The following is a 19,621-nucleotide window of genomic DNA, read 5'->3' on the forward strand; positions in this document are numbered from 1 at the left end:
TCCCAACCAGTTTATTTATATTTTTAAGAGCAAAATCCTGGAAAATTTTGAGTGGACAAACACCACGGTTCTGAATATTGGGTGGGATATGTCCCCCCTCCACCTGCATGAGTAATGCCTTTCCTGATAGGAATAGTGGGGACTGGTAGTCTAGAACATTTTAGAAGGTGTGACGCATACAATGGTATGAACTAGATTATTCTGGATATAAGATGCCCAAGAGAGATCATGACTCCATTCCGACTGATTGCAGGAGCAGTATTGTCTTGGAATGCAGTCAGTTTCTTGGACTGTCCACTAAGGGTATGTCTCTCATGATCACAGAGTGCTTGTCATACCCAGAATGTGAATCCTCAGGTGTGGTCTTCCATCTGTGACAATGTCTTCTGGTGTTCCAAAGAACCTGACTAACCAAAACATTGTATCAACTCAGATGACACAAGCAAAATTGCTATAATCGCCAAGCCACGGGTCCCTAAACATCCCACGATCCCACAAAATAATGGTACCAGAGATTTGCAACCCCCCCCCCCCATTTTGTTCCTCGTGGTGCAGTAGATTTATCAGTTGTGGTTTCAATGGAATTTTTTTCACATTTAAAAATTTCTACAAACATTCTTGGAAAATCTTGCAACTCCCACTTCAGGAAGCTGTGATTTAGCCATGCTTCTCCAGAACAGAGGAGACCACCCCTGTTCGAGATGTCTGGGAGGAAGGCCAAACATTTCTCGCTGATACCTTTCTATTCCTCACACACACTCCCTGCCAATGCGGTGACATTTCACATTTCATTGTCCATTGGAAATGCAAGGAATGCCCTTAAAGATTCTCATTTCCACTAAACAATGGCTTATTGAGCAGCAAAATAATATATAGTAATGCAGTGTAGACATACACCGGTCATTGAAATACCACTCAAATAGCAGTTAAGGACAGGTCTTTACCCCTTCTTTATACCCCAGAAGACCCTCCCCAGTAAGTTACTGTGTATAGGTGTTGTGAGTGAATTTATGAAGGATGTGGTTTCCTGGAGTGTGAGGAGCCTGAGATAGGGATGACACAGGATCGGAGCAAATGCTGTTACTTCTGTGATGCCAAATGTAACTCCCAGTCTCTTACTGGCTTACCCATAATCAGAATTTGCTGTCTGTATTCAAATGACCAACCAAGGTTGAGTTTGATAGCACCTCTGTCTCTTTGAAATGTTCACACCCCAAAGGATTTCCAGTCAATGACAAGCCAATAATGAAACCATACCATTAACAAAAGAGGTTAGAGGAAACAGAACTCATCATGCCATATAGGGCACGGCAGCCGATACCTTTACAGAGCTGAATTTTCAAAAACACAAAACTGTTATTGCAGTGGGCTAAGAAGTAAAAGCATTGATCCAGAACACAGGTATTATGGCATAAAGAAATGCAAAGGAGATAATGCATCCATAATTCTATGTGTCAACACTTGACTGGTGCTAGTGGTACGATGGTGTGGATTGTGTCTTCATAGCATACACTGAATCTCCTGAGAGCAGCATTGCATGCATCTGCAAATGGATTCTGTCAGCAGGACAATGTCCCACGCTAAAATACTAGAATTATCCAGGAATAGTTCGATGAATACGAAGAGACCCACCCAGTCAAAAATCTCAGACCAGCTGAATACCTAATGAGCTAATTGAAATAATTTGAAGATCTACCAATATCCATCTTAGCAGAAATGTGGGAAGAATTCAGATCTTTATGGGTTAAAATCCCTATGAATTGCTTCGAGTTCCATGCCTTAAACTATATATGAAAATTGTGTAATGATAGACCAAATCAATAAGAATCATTTTCAATAAGAATCATTCCTTCCATGACTTCATTTGTAATTCCTGTTTTACACTAATGTGTGCATTGCACTACAAATCTATGGTGGACTTTGAAAACAAAGGAGTTTCATGCTTACTCACCAAAATACCCTGAAATAAATGCATTTTGGCTGCAGCATAGGAAAGTCCCACTGCCTTGCATTTTTCCTCTGTATGTAGTGCCACGTTGTTATACAAATGTTACAGCTATAAGTAAAAAAAAACAAATGACAAGCCAACAAAATTATTTGTTTATTGGACGAACACAGTATTGGTGACACACAGAGACACACATGCTACTACTTTCTACATACATTATTTTAAAATAAAACCCCTAGCATTCAATGGCACTTCCTTTACATTTATTGTCACAGTAAAGAGAAAATTGGTCTGATTTTTGAACATGGAAAAACTTTATTTTTCCTTTTAGATCAATCTGGAGTTATGTTGACTCAAAAAAAATGTTGATATTGCCTTTAATGAGATAATGGGCCTTGAGCTGAGCTGTAATGAAAAGGGCACCTCTAGGACATTGTGATTACTGAGGTACTGAGATCCTGTAGAGCTCTGTCAAAACAGAAGTCATTGTTATAAAAAGAAACAACGCAATCCTGTGTTTAATAATAAAAGTCTGCCATTAGATTACTCCTTCTTCATTCATCTTTCTTTGTTTCTTATTCAGTTTGCTTATAATTGCATTTTTGTCATCTATAGTGCTATTGTTCTTGTTCAGATTACAGTAATTTTAAGTGCAGAGCGTGTCCCTGGTGACGCCCAGGAAAGATGTAGGCTTCCTCTATCTTTAAAAGAATCTCACTGCCCCTGCCCCCTCTCTCCGATTCATCGCTCCCTCCCTCCCTCCCTCTCTCTCTCTCTCTCTCTCTCTCTCTCTCTCTCTCTCTCTCCCTCTGTGTGTGTGCTCACTCCTGCTTTGTTCAGACACTGCAGTAGCAGTGAAAACTGGGGCTGGTTACACACCGAGGGCTGCTAGGCGATGCTGAAAGGCAGCGACTGCAGTATACGGCTTTAACGCTGAGGCGGAGGGAAATACTGACGCAGAAAAATGGAGCCAGAGAACCAAGATGGCTTCAGTATGGCTGAAAATACATTTTTGGGATGTGTGTTTTGATGCCTCAAGGAGACGTCTGGCATTCTGAGCTCCCTACAAAGTCCCTTTGGCTGATATCCTCCATCTTCTAGACTATCATTTCCCCACCCACTCCTTCCTCCACCTCCTTCCGCTCTTCCGTCTTTCCCCAGCATCGATAACGAAGAATATAAAGCATCTTGGCTACTTCATTTTTATGTGGAATATGTGTCATCCCTCTTTGTGGCTAAAAGGCTGACAGTCACATATCGACAATTCTGTTTATTTTTGTTTTCCTTTCGCTTGCCATTCTGTGGATTTTATTAAGCGAGGTGTCTCTATTACTCTCCGGTGCTTTCGGTCCCGTTGTTTTGCCTCTTGGGGTCAGAGTCTTCTGGAATGGCCTGCTGGTTTACTACGCAATCGGACTGCAGGTTTAACATAAGGATGCGTGCACTGGCCTGTGAAAACTCGCTTGGGTGTCGCTGCTGAACATTGCTGGTAATTAAGCGCAAAGCCTTGTTGTTCGATTGGAAAGACGACGCAAACAGTACAATGATATAGGAGATATGGCAGATACAGTGTTCCTGTTAAATACAATGAATAAGGGTGATTAAATGGGTTCATTTAAGCTTTTATTTTGGGTGCTGAGGTGCGTAATTTCATCTCCGATGGTGCCGGAGATTGGATGTGTGTGTGTTCCAGTTTAATAACGGCTGTCTTTTGTGTCCCTTAGCTTGGCGACTGGGTGGCAGAAAAGATGCTAATGGCCCGGGATACTTCGCGGGACGAAGCGCAGAAGCTGCACAAGAAATGGCTAAAGCACCAAGCGTTCATGGCTGAGCTCGCTCAGAACAAAGAATGGCTGGAGAAAATCGAGAAGGTTAGTGCAACTTTGAATGAATAGGAGTGGAGGGTCATATGTAGGACATGTATCTCCCAAATGAAAAGGCATGACAGGTGATGCTTTAATGCAAGAATGTAATAAAAATGATTAGATTCTACGTTTTTCAAAAAGTAGCATTATGGGTAATATTTGAAGGGAACTATTCAACTATTTTAACTGAGAAAAGTATCTCTTTTTCAGTGGCTGCTTCCTTTAACAGTCTGTGCCTTAAAATTAGATGCAGTCCCTTACACATTCAAATTCTAAGCAATATGTGTTTTTGGCTGTGCACTAGTTCTGAAATAAGTCGACGATCAGCTTTTTGTGATTTGTAACGCAAAGTTCAGTTTCAATTTTAATATCCCGTGGTGGCAAGAAAATAGAGAGTTTATGATTACATGATTTAATCTGTAACATAATCTGGATGCACATGTGGAATCGAATTTGGATGTGTTATTTGTATTTGTGAATTGGCATCAAACTGTCCTACATGATTACATATAATTTTTAGAAGCAGGTGCGGGAACTTTAAGATCATTCATATATTAATTATTTCAAGATAATTACAATATTATATTATTAATTCTGTTCTGTAATAAGTAGTTGGAAGTTGGATGGATGGATGGATGGATGGATGGATGGATGGATGGATGGATGGATGGATGGATGGATGGATGCACAGGAATCTGCAAAGTCTGTGATGTGTCACAGTGCTCGCTTTCTAAGATTTTAGTTTCAGATTTATTTCTGGCAATGTGCTTTTGCAGCCTAATGCTCTTGACTGTCGTATGACTAGTAATGCTTAACATTCCTTCTATACTGAAAAAAAATATGAACTCCTGAAAAAATGTTTGTCTCTTTGTGTTGGAGCAAAATGAGTCTGTATATATGCCCTGTGGAATCATGTGCTCGATGTTTCCTAGCTTATGATCCATGCTCCTAGATAAATGCATATTGTAAATATATCGATTTTGTCCGTTTTATGCATGCTGATAGCAGGTCGTAGCAAAACTTTTTCAACATCCATATTGGACAGATGGGTTAACGTTTTAGGCTGCTTGTTGGTGAGATATTGATAAAATAACATCCCTAGATAAAAAAAAATTCAAGGAACAAAAAAGTAGGTTAATCATGGGAGGTCACAGTGCACAGTTGGCCTGCTACAGAACTGAATATTCACATGTAGTAAAGCATTTAATGATATTAATTTATTTATGATATTGCTGTCACTGAAGGCTGTGGTGCCACCAGGCTAGGTTGTCAGTCCATCACAAGGCGCACGCACACACACAGACACACAGACACACACACACACACAAAAATACACTTTGCAGAAATTGGCAACTGCTATTATAACATGATTTCCTCACTATTGTTCCACATTTGCTGTTGAGTTTTAACAATGTCAGAATGCTGACAGTGTCACAAATGGTGTTAACATTTCTAATTTAACTGAAATGGCTTCCACAAATGATATATTTTCACATTTTATTCATACATTTTTAATTGGTTTATTTTTTTTAAGTAGAGTCACACTACATTATATATATACATTTTAGGTATATAAAAAATCAACATATTTTCATGTTAGTTCATCGCTAATTTAGGCCTGGCATGTGATACAGAAAGAGTTATATTCATTTCTGTTTTCCAAGAACACATTTGAGGTTATTATTATGTCCAGATGTCTGAAGGTTTATAATCTCACTGGTGTCGTTTTTTGCTTACAGCTATCACCTGAGATATTGCCCTTTGGTCATCTTTCACTTTACTTTTAAACTGTGATCTCACAGTTTGTATGTAGATTAAAAATCACTTTATTGTTTCTGCTTCATGTCAACGGTTTTCCTGTAGTAGCCCAGTATGGAAACTACCTGTATTAATTCATCCCGCTTTATAAAGCCTAGTATTAAAGCTAATAAGCTATATTTTTCAACACCACATAGGTACTTTACATGGGTTTTTTGCTTCATAGTTTATATTTACAAAAGCATATTTAATAATGTATCCTTTTACAAATGCACAAAACAGCGTGATCGTTAAATTATAGACGTGGCATAAAGATAGTGTTTTTATAGTATGAAAGGGTCAATGAAGTCTTTGATTAAATTGTTCGCTAAAGAATTATCTAATTGTTACAGTCACAAATTAATTTATCATTTAGATATTACTAAAACATTCATTTATTTAAGTACTCAAGTACAGTTGGTCAATATCAAAATTATATCTTAAATAAAGGTCTGTGCTAGCACATTCCCCTTTGCCTGGCCATTTTAAAATGTATTTTATCTCAGTGTTTTATATGCATAAAAGCAAACTATGAAAACAGGCACTTGCAAAAGAATAAAGAATGACTGTAGACAGTGTGATAATTGTCAAATATATTTAAGTAATCTACTTTTAGCAATTATCATTTCATTCAAAAATATTAAGCACTTTACTGCTGAAGCAGACAGAACTGATCATTTCTAAAATGTTGTTAAATTGTTTTGGGGATTGTCTTTGTTTAATTGAAATAACAATGAACATTTCCACAGTTTGTGCCAAACCAAATAAATTTTACGATAAAATTAGGATAATGCATTTGGAACTGAATACTGGAAGAATATTTGCATGTTAAATATGATAGTTATTAACTGTTTTAGATGTTATACATTGACTTTTTAATGAATGTTTTGCATTTTATAGCACTCCATTTGAACTGGGGATGCCTGAAATGCATTTCCTGTTTTTTATACCTACATACATACATATATATATATATATATATATACATTTTTTGCTCCATGTGCTCTATACATTCTGCTGTGTGCACAAGAATTTCCCCATGGGATCAACACTGTCCATCTAATCTAATGTAAATTAAGTAGGTTTAAACTCGGTGTGGCATGCCAGCCTCCAGGCTTAACACAGTCACCTCACACCTCTGGAGACCTGGGCTTGATTTCCTGGCCCTGCTCTGTGCATGTAGAGCTTGTTTGCTCTCCCAGTGTCATCGGGGGGGGTTTTCTCCAGTTTCCCCACACGGTCCAAAAACACGCGAACGGGATTTGCTAAATTGTCCATAGGTGTGAATGTGAGTGAATGGTGTGTGTGACTGTGCCCTGCGGTGGGTTGGTCCCCATTCCCTGCCTTGTGGCCGTTGATTCCAGGACGAACTCTGGCCTCTCGTGAACCATCATGGGACAAGCGAGTATGAAAACCAAATGAAAGATTTAAAGTTTAAAAAAGGTTTAGTTACATGTCACATGAAGATTTTTTAGGTATACACAATAATAATTTCAGTATTTTATGCATTTTCAGCGTATAATCAACAAATATACCAATTGCACAATCAATTCTTTAATTTATTCTTTTTATTATTCAATTATATGCCATAAAAGACTTTTAAATACAATCAAATGAGACAGTATTCTTAAACAATCTAGTTAAATCGGAATCACGAAACACAATTTTATAAAAGGGCACCATTGTGATTTCAGTGGAAAAAAAGTGCTTGGTTGGTTTCCTCAAAAAAAAATCTAACACACATGTGTCATGTGTTTGTGTTTGTCCCTTGAAATGGACTGGCATCCTGTACAAGGTGTCCCCCCCCCTCCCTCAGCTTTCTGGGATAGGATACAGGGTCACTGCAACCCTGTAAGAGCTATGGAAAATCAGTAGAGTCATGTTTCACATATACACCTAAATTTGGCTCAGTTGAATCTCTTTTCCTATTGCATGTTCTAAAACCACATTACAAGCTTCTAGCCTGTGCTGCCTGTGAGTTTAAAAACATGCCAGTAGATCAGTGTTTTCCATTCTGGTCCCCTGGGACCCACAGACAGTCCATGGTTAGGCAGGGAGCACAGAGGGAGCAAAGACATGCACCGGCCGTGAGACCCTGAGGACCGGACTGGGAAACGCTGCAGTGGATGGTCGTCAGTAAAATAATTTCTGATTTTTTAAAAGTGATAGCAGAAAAATATGGCAGCTTAAATTAGTTATACACACAGAAAGATTTTGTGAAATTTCTTGTCTTCGTTTGAATTAATGATTTTATTATTTTTTTGTGTAAAGAATTCATCTTTAATTATTGTTACCGATAAACTGATGTTTTAAAATCCTGTACTACATTTCTTGAATAATACTTAAATTATGCCTTATGACATGGTTACATTTAAGTTATGGCTTGGTGATCACTTTGACCGTTACCTAAATACCTAAAAATATCAGATTTTAGGGAAAAAAACACTGTCAACTAGACAGCTATTACATTCTTAGTGGGTCTCATTTGGTTGAGAAAATTTAAAAGAATCCAATTTTACATTTCGCTAGTCAGACTCATATTTATCCTGTTGGGCAAGGATCTGAGCACAGGAGTACATTGGTGCTGATGCAGAGAGTAATAACCTTGATCAAGTATAGGATTTGATGAAAGTTGCTTGGTAGAAAAAAATAAATAAAAACTTTGTGCCAACTATCGAACCAATAGTAGGGTTTTGAACTTTGTGCCCAGTGCTGCCTGGGATAGGCTCCAGGCCCCTCACAGCCAGACGCATGGATGGATACCACCCAGTGAAAGGTGAACAGGAGGAATGAGATGCAGGAACACTTAGGCAGGTTCAGGAAATTATTGAAGTATTACTCTGGAGTTGAGAGAACATTCTCGGTCTTCCGGGCTGTACTGATGACTGAGTGTACTCTGTCTTCATCCTGGCATGAGTCACTATCATCTGCTAATATGGAGTTTTGCATCTTCTTGTGAGGGACAAGTGGCTACATGTAAGGACATTTCCATTCTGCGATGGGTATCTTTGTTGTGTCTGTTGAGAGTGATTCATTTTCTTGCCAGAACTCCATGGCTGGATGTAGAGAAAGACTTAGATATCACAAGGTGAAAGAAGTGATGAAAGAAAGCAGTATATTTCAAGTGATTGAGATAGACGTGGGCATTTGGAGGGAAATTGGAGATCAGGATCACAAGTTCATGTAATTAGCAGCTGAGTGACGAACTGCGGGATAAGAACAATGTAAATGTTAACGGGGGCAGAGATACAGTACAATATCTAAATGAAGGGATGGAAGGGTTTGCACAAGATAAACTATATTTACCACATGTGCAGAATGTTCAGAAAACACATACAGTAGGTGTTATTTCTTAAGAATATTTGTTGGATTTGTTAGAGCATCATACATGACACAAAATCGACAGCCATGGTTTCTGTGGTTTCTAAATTATGAAGTAATTTTACGACAAGTCAAGGAGATTAGTTCTGTTATGCACTGGCATAGATTTAACATATCCTAGCCACACAAATACATCAAAACTATAAAATGACCAAAAAAAGTACTGACTTAAAAGTATTAAACCGTCAATTTGTTGGAAGGCAGTTATGTGAGTTGGGACTCAGTATGTTGCTGGTTCAAATCCCTGAGTTGGCAGAGTTATTCCAATATTGGGCCCATGAGAAAGGCCCTTAACCTCAATTGCTCCAGGGACTGGCTGACCCTACTGTCTCCTCTACGCCAGCTTTATGAGGTGGCCTCCTGTGATGCTTTTCCAGCTGTCCTCAAGGAGGTCCCACATATATGTTGAGCACTCATTGGCCGCTTTTCCTTCACTCCCTGGTCAAACTCCTCCCTGTTTAGGTTAGGTGGCCAGGTCATGTGATGGGGCACTATTACTCTCCTTTGCAGGTGGCTTGGCGTGTCCAATCTTTGGACTGATCCTGTATATAAAAATAACATAACTTACAAACTTTGTTTTTCCTCCAGTCTTGCAGAATGCCCTTTGGCTCTGCACACAGCGCACACGTCGTCCTGCGGTGCATTACCCCCCACCTCCCCCCATCCACTTTCCATATTAGTCTCCTTGGAACATCCACTGTTCCTGACACTCTCATATTTCTGCTAGCATCGCAGTAAGGGAGGAGCAATGGGTGAGCAGGTAGAACTGAGACGCATAGCTGGGGAGAGAATACAGATAGAATATTATGTAAACTGCAAGGCTGAACTAAATATTATCCATGGAGTGCATTTAATCTACCATTAATAATTATTTGCTTCCTGTTTTTTCAGTTTGCTAATGTATGCTGGTACAGTGACAGAAATTGTATTCAGTCGTAACATTGTGCATTTTTAAATAACATTACACATCCCTTATGATTTTATGTTAAACTTTTAATGTCATTAGTAAAATAAACAAGTTACTTGTTTTAAATGTTTATCCTCTTAAATAGCTCAAACATCACAGGTCAGTTAAAGCATTTGTAATTGACCGTGACATTCATAATATGTCATTTTCATAAATATATATGTAACAGGAAAAACATACATTGCAGGTTGGTGATGATCATGCACCAAGCGTGAGTTGTGTTTTTGATAATGAAATACATTAAAACTGTTTCCCGCTGATGTCTAAAAGCATGCAGATAGGTGAAATGCCATTTGTAAATTGCCCATAGTGTGTGATTATCTGTGTGAATGTGCCCTGGCATCCCATCGAGGATCTCTCGTAGCTTTCTACCCTGTGTTACCTGGGCCAGGCTCCAGGACCTGGTTCAGTTGACTTCCGAGTTAGCAATTTCTTAGCATAGCACTATAGATGTAGCATATCTTCTGATTTATTTTTTTTTTTTCATAAATCTGTGTTTTATTTTCTTCAGGAAGGTCAGCAGCTCATTCAGGAGAAACCTGAGCTGAAGTCCGTCGTTCAGCGAAAGCTGGAGGAGATTCGGGAATGTTGGCAGGACCTGGAAAGCACCACCCAGGCTAAAGCTCGGCAGCTCTTTGAAGCAAACAAGGCTGACCTACTTGTTCAGAACTACTCTAGTTTGGACCAGCGACTGTCCCATTTGGAAGGCCAGCTTTCACATCTTGATCAAAGCCCGGACCTAACCAGTGTCAACAAGCAGCTAAAGAAACTTCAGGTCTTCATTTCCTTTAAAATGTTTTTGTTGCAAGAAAGAGCAGTGTTTCCCAATTCTGGGAGCTGGGAGGGAGCAAAAACGTGGACTGTCTGGTAGGGAGCTGCGAGGGAGCAAAAACATGGACCGGTTATGGCTCCCCAGGGACCAAATTGGGAAACACTGCTTTAGAGATGACTTACACTTCAGTTGAACCTTAATAGCAAACTGATTTATTTATCTTTTTAATATGATATAGTTTAAGTGGATAGGGAAAACTTATTTAGTACTGAATGTTTAATATTGACAGTAATGACAAATTTGGTCCCATGGATCTGAATTCTTCTTGTGCAATTTAAGAAGGCATGAGTAACATTTATGTTCATCAGATGAATTAGTATGGTGTACTTCTAAGCAATGTAGTAAACAGTAGTAAAGTCATGCAGCGTAGGAAGACTAAGCAAACATCAGACACACAAGCCCAGACAGACAAACACACAAAACAGAGGCAGAATTCCAGCCCCCAGTGCTGGAAAGGTGAGGCAGTGAACAACACTGAAAGGTTCATCTATTGTGTGTATTCATTACATAATTTATTTGATGAAGCAGATTTAAGCAGATGTTTGGTTGTGTGTTCATAGTACCACTTCACTGCAAATCACTAAACATACGTACAATTTATGCATGTCATTTTTTTCTTAGAGCATGCTGGTCCTATGAACTGCTTTGAGTACCTTTTTATCCTGAAATTATGGTTTGTATCCCTGCCACCCACCGAACTTCATGAGGGGTACAGTACATTTTTGTTTTGCTCCATCTTTTCTCCCATCTGATTGCTGTCTTTAACCATTTAACATCCACATCTCTCCTTTTTGTTATTTTTCTGAGACAGACCTAAAATCATTGTGAGTCTTTGACTTATACACAAATACCCGAGAACTGTGCAAAATCCACACAGTTTGCTGTCATACTGTTCACCTTAGAAGGTCAGATGTTTATTTGTTGAGGATTTAAACTAGTAATGAATGATCCAGCAAGAATGTTATTCTTACATAATTTTCTACTTTCCTTCCAAACTACATAGCAGTTACTTTTCGTTCATGCTTCGGTTTTTAAATACCTGTGCTATTTAGATGCTCAACATCTAGAAGGACTTCAAACTACTAATGTGGTTACTGAGGTAGACCTATTTTTTTCGGTATCATTTTAGATGTTTATTATCATAGTACATCAATAACCTCCCATATTACCAGAAAAAATGTCTTTTTGCCTAATCAATACCTCATGCACCTAATTAATTTAACTAATGAAGTGAGCTGGAGGTGAAATTTAACAAATATATGGACCTCGAGCAAAGTTTTGGGAACCAAAGCTACGTTCTTCTCACCGTACAAGAAGATGTTACTATCTTTTTGGAGAATGCTTTTTAGTGATCTGTTTATTTGTATATGTTGTGATATAGATTTTTTTTTTTTAGCAGTAATACACGTACCGCCCAGATGCACAGCTTTAAAGAGAATCTAGCTCTGGTTAAGACTTTTGCAGAGTACTGATCACAATGTATATACAGTGGATGTAACAATGTACATGCCTTTTTGAAGCTGCATATTTTCTGATGTAAAGCCAAAAATCAAGAACAATCATATCATACATTTTTCCATCTTTAATACGACCTTGTAACAAACAAACGTAATTAAATACGACAAATAATCGGAATTAAAAAACCTACAACATCCTATGCACTCCTTCCCCCCAACTAATACTTTGCAGAAGCACCATTGACATTTATTACAGCAGAAAGCCTTCGTTAATATGTCTCTGACGACTTTGCATACTTGCAGACTGTAGTTTTATCCGGCTCTTCTCCGCAAAAGAATTTAAAGCTCCTTCAAGTTGCCTGGGGGATCTCCCAGGAGAGTCGTTGTAAGTTAGGTCAGTCCACCGATTTTCTGTGGCAATGAGGTCCGGTATCTGCCTGAGGCTCTCCAAGACTTTGATGTTCCTTTTCTGTAGCCATTTTTGGTTGACTTGGGTGTTTGCTTTGGGTCATGTTGGAAAGTGAAAGTCATTGACCCATCTAGAGCCCGTATCCCGTGTCCCGCAGCCCTAAAGCAGAATTGTGCTGCCACCACTTTTCACAATAGGGTGTTGGGTGCTTTGGATGATGGACTTTCTTGTCTTCATGCCATTCATCTCTTGGATCCAATCCAAATAGGCTCCCTTTGTCTCACCACACCATAAGACAATTTCCCACATGGTTTGGGGTGATTGAATGATTTTTTTTTCTCACAAGATGTGCTTGGATATATATATTTTTTTTTTTGAGAAATGGCTTCCATCTTGCCGCCCTATCCTGTAGCCCAGACAAATGCAGTAGGAGATCGTTGTCACATATAACCAGTGACTGATACCTGTCAGAAATCCCTGCAAGTTGCTCAAAAGCTTCTTGGGAACCTTCAATGCATTTGATACTCTTTTATATCTCTCTCTTAATTGGTACATTTCAGTAACATGGCGATATAGATGGTCTCGTCTGCTCCTTACAAATCACGGCTATCCCAGCAGTACGCAAATGTTTTAAGAAACTCAGGAACAGGCATAGTTGGTTCTTATCTGGGATAAATCAGAATCATCTTCGTCTATGGGAAGCGTCTGCTAACTTGATGATTTTCAATGTGGTGGTTTCATTTTCCTAAAAAGGTGTGCATATTTTCGCAACCAAGGTGTTGTAGATTTTTTAATGGGTTGTCTAACTAATTATGTATTTTTTTTTCTTGAATTTAGCTTGTTGCAGGTTAATAAATGATGGGAAAAATGTCTGATTTATATATAAATATACAGTACTGTACAAAAGTCTTAGGCAGCCAGGGAAAATGTTTTATTTCATGTTGATATAAAACTATGATATTATACCTGCTAAAGTGTGTTAGCTTAGCCATTTCAAAACCTCTGCTAAAATCACCCCAGAATCTGCAGCGACCATCCAATGCACCCTGGTGTTTTTTTGACCCAACCACTAACGCACCTCGTATAGCTAATCAGTATCTCATTGACTTTTCTAATTTAATTAATTAATTAAATGTGCTGGTGTTTAGATTTAATGGATGCAGGGAATGGCTGGGGTGCCCCTGAGGAGAGGTTTAGGAGCTGAAGCACTGTTCATCTAGCCATCCGACAAGATGTCCGGAACTCCTCAATGAATGGAAGACGTTTTCACAAATTTTTGTTATATCGCTTCTAATTTGTATATGTTCTGATATTATATTGTGTTGTTTTTTTTGTTCTGAGTAAACGTGCACATACTACCCAGATAAATACCATTAAACATTTTGCACAGTACTGTATATACTTACAGTGGTGTTCACTTCTGTTAGCTGTGCTTCTCTGAATCTAAGTTTCTTTTTCATTATCCGTCTTGATTCTGGGGGTCCAGACCATGGAGTCTCAGATGGAGGATTGGTACAGGGAGGTGGGGGAGCTGCAGGTCCAGGCAGCCGCCATTCCCCAGCAGGCCCTGACCAGGGACAGTATGTCAGACAAGCAGTCTATGGTGGAGACACGCATTGTACGCCTCATCGAGCCACTCAAGGAGCGCCGACGAATCCTGCTGGCCTCCAAGGAGGTGCACCAAGTGGCCCGGGACCTGGAGGACGAGATCGTGAGTGATTCTATCCATATCAGCTGTATTTGACCTTTATTTTATCATGTTTAATCATCATAACTTGGTGCATGGGCTTTTGATCAGGGGCGGTGTAAGAGGTTGTCTTTTGTGGGCACTGTGGGGTGTTTGACTTTTCAGCAAGGGTGCTCTGAACTTTAGGGCTTCCCCTTAATGTTCCATTGATCTCCACAGTTTAATTTCCACTGCACCACCCCCAACACGCGTGTACAAACATGCGTACACAAACAGCCGCTCTGCGACAGTTACTATGATATTCAGTGTTAAACACAAGGTAAGATATTCAATTGCAGTATTCATAAATTAAAAATAAAAAGAAAAATCTTAATAAACCACAAATATTTCTGGGGGTGCTAAGGGGGTGCTATGGCTATCATAGGGATAGGTACAGTACAAGTCCCGCCGACGCTGCCCCTAAATAAAAATGCAAAATTTAATCAGATGAAAAAGTAATTAAAACAGGCATACCTACACTCAGATAATAATATTAAATGTCTTACGTATTTTTATTTTGTTTCTGAAGCTTTGGGTCCAGGAGCGTCTCCCAATGGCCACTTCCATGGAGCATGGGAACAGTCTGCAAGCTGTCCAGCAGCTCATGAAAAAGAATCAGGCAAGGAATTATGCCCGTGGCCAGAAGGGGCCTGCTATCTGCTCTGTAGACACTGAAGCTGGGGAATGACAAAAAAACACATCTTGCCATTTGAATGTTTTTTTCCCCTTAAACAGAAAAAGCATGGTGTGGGATCTGCATAACTCCACCAACTTTGCATTGTTTGCCATTATTTCCCAGAATCTGCAACGCGAGTTGCAGGCACACCAGGTCCGGATGGAAGATGTGCTCGAGCGGGCAGGGCTCATCGCTTCCATCAGAAGCCCTGAGGTAGATTGCGTACGGGCCAGTCTAGAGAGGTTGCAGCACCTGTGGGACACTCTGCGACTAGAGACCGAGCAGAGACAGCAGAATCTGGACGCTATGTACCAAGCGCAGCAATACTACTTTGACGTAGCTGAAGTGGAGGCCTGGCTGAGTGAGCAGGAGCTTCACATGATGAATGAGGAGAAAGGCAAGGTAAGATAAGATGGATGCATTGGTTCCTCTACATATTTATAGATGTGGGTTGAGGGGGTCAATGACAATATTTTTCACTGAGATACAGATTTTTCTTGTGTTTGACACAGATGAAACGGAGCCTCTCCCCAGCTTACGATAGGGTTACGTTCCGATAAACTTATCGTAAGGTGAAAATATCAGAAGGCAAAAAATGGATTTTAATACAGTACACTTAAGAAACATCATAGCCTAGCCTTAAAAACATGCTTAGAAAATTTACATTAGCTCACAGTTCGACAAAATCATTAACACAAAGCATGTTTTATAATACAATGTTCAATATCTCCGGTAATTTATTGAATAATGTACTGAAAGTGAAAAACATTAAGTAAAAAAGTAAAAAAATCACAACATTGACCATCGTAACCCGGGGAGCGTCTGTATATCAAAAAGCTACTATACATGATGTATTCTGCCCTTACAGTGTATCGGAAAAAAATACGGTATCAGTCAAACATCAATGATCAGTCACTGACTCCTTAAGCAGGTATAGCTCCTAGTAATGCTGTGTCTAATGGATCGTTCCCCAGGACGAGCCCAGCACTCTGAAGCTTCTGAAGAAACACCTCGTTTTGGAGCAAACCGTCGAGGACTATGCAGAGACCATAGGCCTTCTTTCTCAGCAATGCAGACAGCTCCTGGAACTGGGCCATCCAGACAGGTACTTTCAAAAGTCATTTGTGTTGATTACTCCAAATCAGGGTTCCCCAATCCCAGTCCTGAGGGGCCGGTCTGCAACACAATTTGTAAATTTCCCTGCTCTATTCGCTCACCAGCTAATTGCTAGGTTTATTAGGTGTGTTTAAGCAGGGGAATCTGCAGACTGTGTTGCAGATTAAAGAGGTAAAGTCAAAATACACCTTGAATAATTCATTTTTTGCATCTTTTTTTTATTATTCAGTCGTAGTGATGTTGTAATGTATCACAACACACCCAATTAAAGCACCTTGCCGCAACTGTTGTGTAAAAAGGCACCATATTAAAATGAATTGAATTAAATTGAATTCAATAATCAACACCTTTAATACTTTGCCAGATAATAGTTACAAGATAAACAATGCACTTCATGTTTATGTATAGCTGTTTTTTATTATGTAAGACTGTTTTTTAATTATTCATATAAAAATTATACATCTGCCATCACTCTGACATTACATAATATAGTGTAAAATCCAAAAGAAAAAAATGTTATTTTAAAGTTTGCAGACACATTAGAGAAGTAATTGTATTTTTTCATATACAGCAACACATGCAAAAATCATTATTATTGTCACTGGATGAATGAGCTCTGTAAAAAAAAAAGCCAACGCAGCTGCCTTTGTGAAGCAGTGTTTAGCTCAGCATGTTAGGGAAGGTCATGACTTCAAACCTATCGCCAGCACAATAATCATATTGCTCTTCAGCCCTACTTCAAGACTTAACCCTCACTTGCTACAGGGATCCAAAATTTCTTCCCTTCTATGTCACTTACAACAAGAACATCTCCTAAAAAAATTAAATGTGAAGTGTTTTTAGAATTGCAGAATATAAACACAGGGGAGGTCTCCTTACCGCCATTGTTTTGAATTTGTTTGTACTGAACGTCTCAGAACGACGTTAATAGTAACAAACATTGATTTATTAATCAAAAAACGCAGCGAATAGGGCAGCACAGTAACTCACTGATTAGCTCTCTGTTCCACGCCTTCGCAGTACCGGGGTCTATTTCTGCTGCTGATTCGATGTGGAGTTTTCAAGATCTCTCTGCGTTTCATAACCTTCTTGCAATCCAGTTTCCTCCCACCATCCAGAACCATGCAGCTAAGGGATCCGGTGTCTTGAAATTGCCCTTAGTGTGCACATGTATATGAAATGCAATAGACTGAAATCTGGCCCTGAGTGTGTCGAGCCTTTGCTTTGTGCCCTTTGGCTCATTGTAACTCTGTGTTAGATACAAGGATGTGTAGATATTTGAGTATAAACACTTGTTCCCAAAAAATTTCACTGCTTTGTCTGCCACCATCTTTCACTGTCTGACTGCATGCAATTGAATATACAGAAATGAGATGTAAACAAATTTCTTATTACTCTTGTGTTCTTAATTCTAACTGTAATCTTAATTCTTCTGCCTAATTTGACGTAAGTTTACTTTTTTGTAGTAAAATTTACAAAAATACTTTGGGTGATGTCATCAGAACAAATCTACATATTTAGATTAATGTAGATAATATATATATATATATATATATATATATATATATATATATATATATATATATTATAAAGATTAATATGTGAATGTTGCCAAAAATCGGTTAAAAAATTAATGATTTACAAACAACTTTTTTTTTTAAGTTATGAAATAAATATTCAAAACCCAGCTAAAGAAATCATGTAGCTGGGTGAAGGAAGAGATATGAGGAATGAGAACAGTGATGGTGGATTTTCAGAGAACAAGTCCATTGGACATCGTGAGAGTCCAACCAAATGTCAATTGAAAGTAGAAACCTGTAGTCCAGGCATCTTGCTCTTTGCAGTCGAAACATTGAGTGATGCAGTTTTACTTGTATTATGCTGTTTCACTTGTGACGATCCAATGTGTTGAACGTTTTTACTGTACCTCTATGGCAGCGAGCAGATTAGCAAGCGGCAATCTCAGGTGGACCGACTATATGTATCGCTGAAGGACCTCGTCGAAGAGCACAAGTCCAGGCTAGAGCAGCAATACTGGCTCTACCAGCTAAACCGTGAAGTGGACGAACTGGAGCAATGGATCGCAGAGCGTGAGGTGGTGGCTAGCTCCCCTGAGCTCGGACAGGATTACGAGCATGTCACGGTCAGTGTAAAACGTCGGCAGCTTTACTGTCAAACGCAGAGTTATTCTATACTGGATTACTGCTCGGCCTACAGGGAGTTGTATTAGTAATCCTTAGCGTGAGGGGGGAAAAATCGCTAAAATGATTTCATTTTTCCAGTCTTCAGAGATAGTAATGCTGCAGAAAACAATTCTGACCTTTTCCCACAAACCTGCCAAGTCTCAACGCCCCCCCCGACCGTGTGGACAGGCTGTCTAATTTTGGCTCTCCGAAGTGTTGATGCAGAAAAGAGAAAATCTTGGGAGGGGGTAAAAGGCTCTTATGTAATTTATCTCTAAATTAGTAATTTAAAAAAACGAGTGGACATGGCGGATCCTTTGATTTGATGATGAGGAAACACCAAGACGTGTATGAGTGGCCTTTTCATTGGAATCCATCTCTGGATGGAAACAATCTCCGTTGAAAAAACATGTTCTGTCTGGCACATGGGGTATTTCATATAGAATAAGCCAGGTTTATAATAGTAAAACAATTGAATTGTTGTTAATCTGCACTGAGCTTGTTCTCTATATACCTTCAAAGTAACCTTCATACCTTAATATAATCAAATGCCCATTTTGAAAATATTTTCATTCATTTTAATTCAGTTTAAAGAGGAATATATGCAAGATTAATGTATTTGATTAATGGATTAATTGGTTACTTGCACTGTGAAATGCTGGCCAGAGGTTAATGGGCTTCTCCTTACCTCCGGTTTCTCTCAAGGTTGCTTCCCCTCTCTGAGGGAGTTTTCTTTTCTGCTGTCAACTCAAGCTTATTCTTGGGGGAGCTCTGGATCCTTTAAAGTGTTTCGTGACAATGCTTCTTGTTAAAAGCAGTGCAGAGATAAAATTGAATGGGTTGTGTAATAGCATGGAGGCTCAGTGGGTGACAGCATTGCCTCATCCGACCAGGACGGGATGTTGGTCCAGTTATTTAAAGGGGACCTATTATTATATATTTCTTTTCTTTTAGTGTGTTATCTAGCTTTAGGCACATGTAAATGGTCCGCAAGAATTTAAGACCTAAAATACACGCCGAAGGGAGTAACTCTCACTACAGAAACAACTTTTCTATAATCTGTTTTGAAGCACCTCATCAGGATTCCAGTCCTGATTTCCGCGACACTGTGAGGTCGCCTCGCTTTATATTGCTAATTGGCCGTCTATCTGCAGGGATCTGTCTGCAGACTGCAAGACATGTAGGGCAAACTGACCAATCAGACAAACTAACCAATCAGGCAAACTGACCAATCAGACAAACTGACCAATCAGACATACTGACC

General features: G+C 39.2%; 1 protein-coding gene across 4 annotated transcripts in view; it reads left to right on the forward strand.

The window, feature by feature from the left end:
- The window catches only part of LOC125711804 (spectrin beta chain, non-erythrocytic 4-like), a 77,621-nt gene that overhangs the window by 45,219 nt on the left and 12,781 nt on the right, over positions 1-19,621 (forward strand). For 3 of the 4 annotated variants that reach the window (XM_048981113.1, XM_048981112.1, XM_048981115.1), the window contains 7 exons: positions 3,673-3,819; positions 10,470-10,733; positions 14,143-14,367; positions 14,912-15,001; positions 15,182-15,460; positions 16,033-16,163; positions 18,113-18,317. In XM_048981113.1, coding sequence (XP_048837070.1) covers positions 3,673-3,819; positions 10,470-10,733; positions 14,143-14,367; positions 14,912-15,001; positions 15,182-15,460; positions 16,033-16,163; positions 18,113-18,317 — 1,341 coding nt within the window. Of the gene's footprint in view, positions 1-2,791; positions 3,438-3,672; positions 3,820-10,469; positions 10,734-14,142; positions 14,368-14,911; positions 15,002-15,181; positions 15,461-16,032; positions 16,164-18,112; positions 18,318-19,621 lie in introns of those variants that run through there. The other variant, XM_048981116.1, reaches the window with a different exon arrangement.

This window comes from Brienomyrus brachyistius, chromosome 17 (genome assembly GCF_023856365.1).
Source record: "Brienomyrus brachyistius isolate T26 chromosome 17, BBRACH_0.4, whole genome shotgun sequence".
NCBI lineage: Eukaryota > Metazoa > Chordata > Actinopteri > Osteoglossiformes > Mormyridae > Brienomyrus > Brienomyrus brachyistius.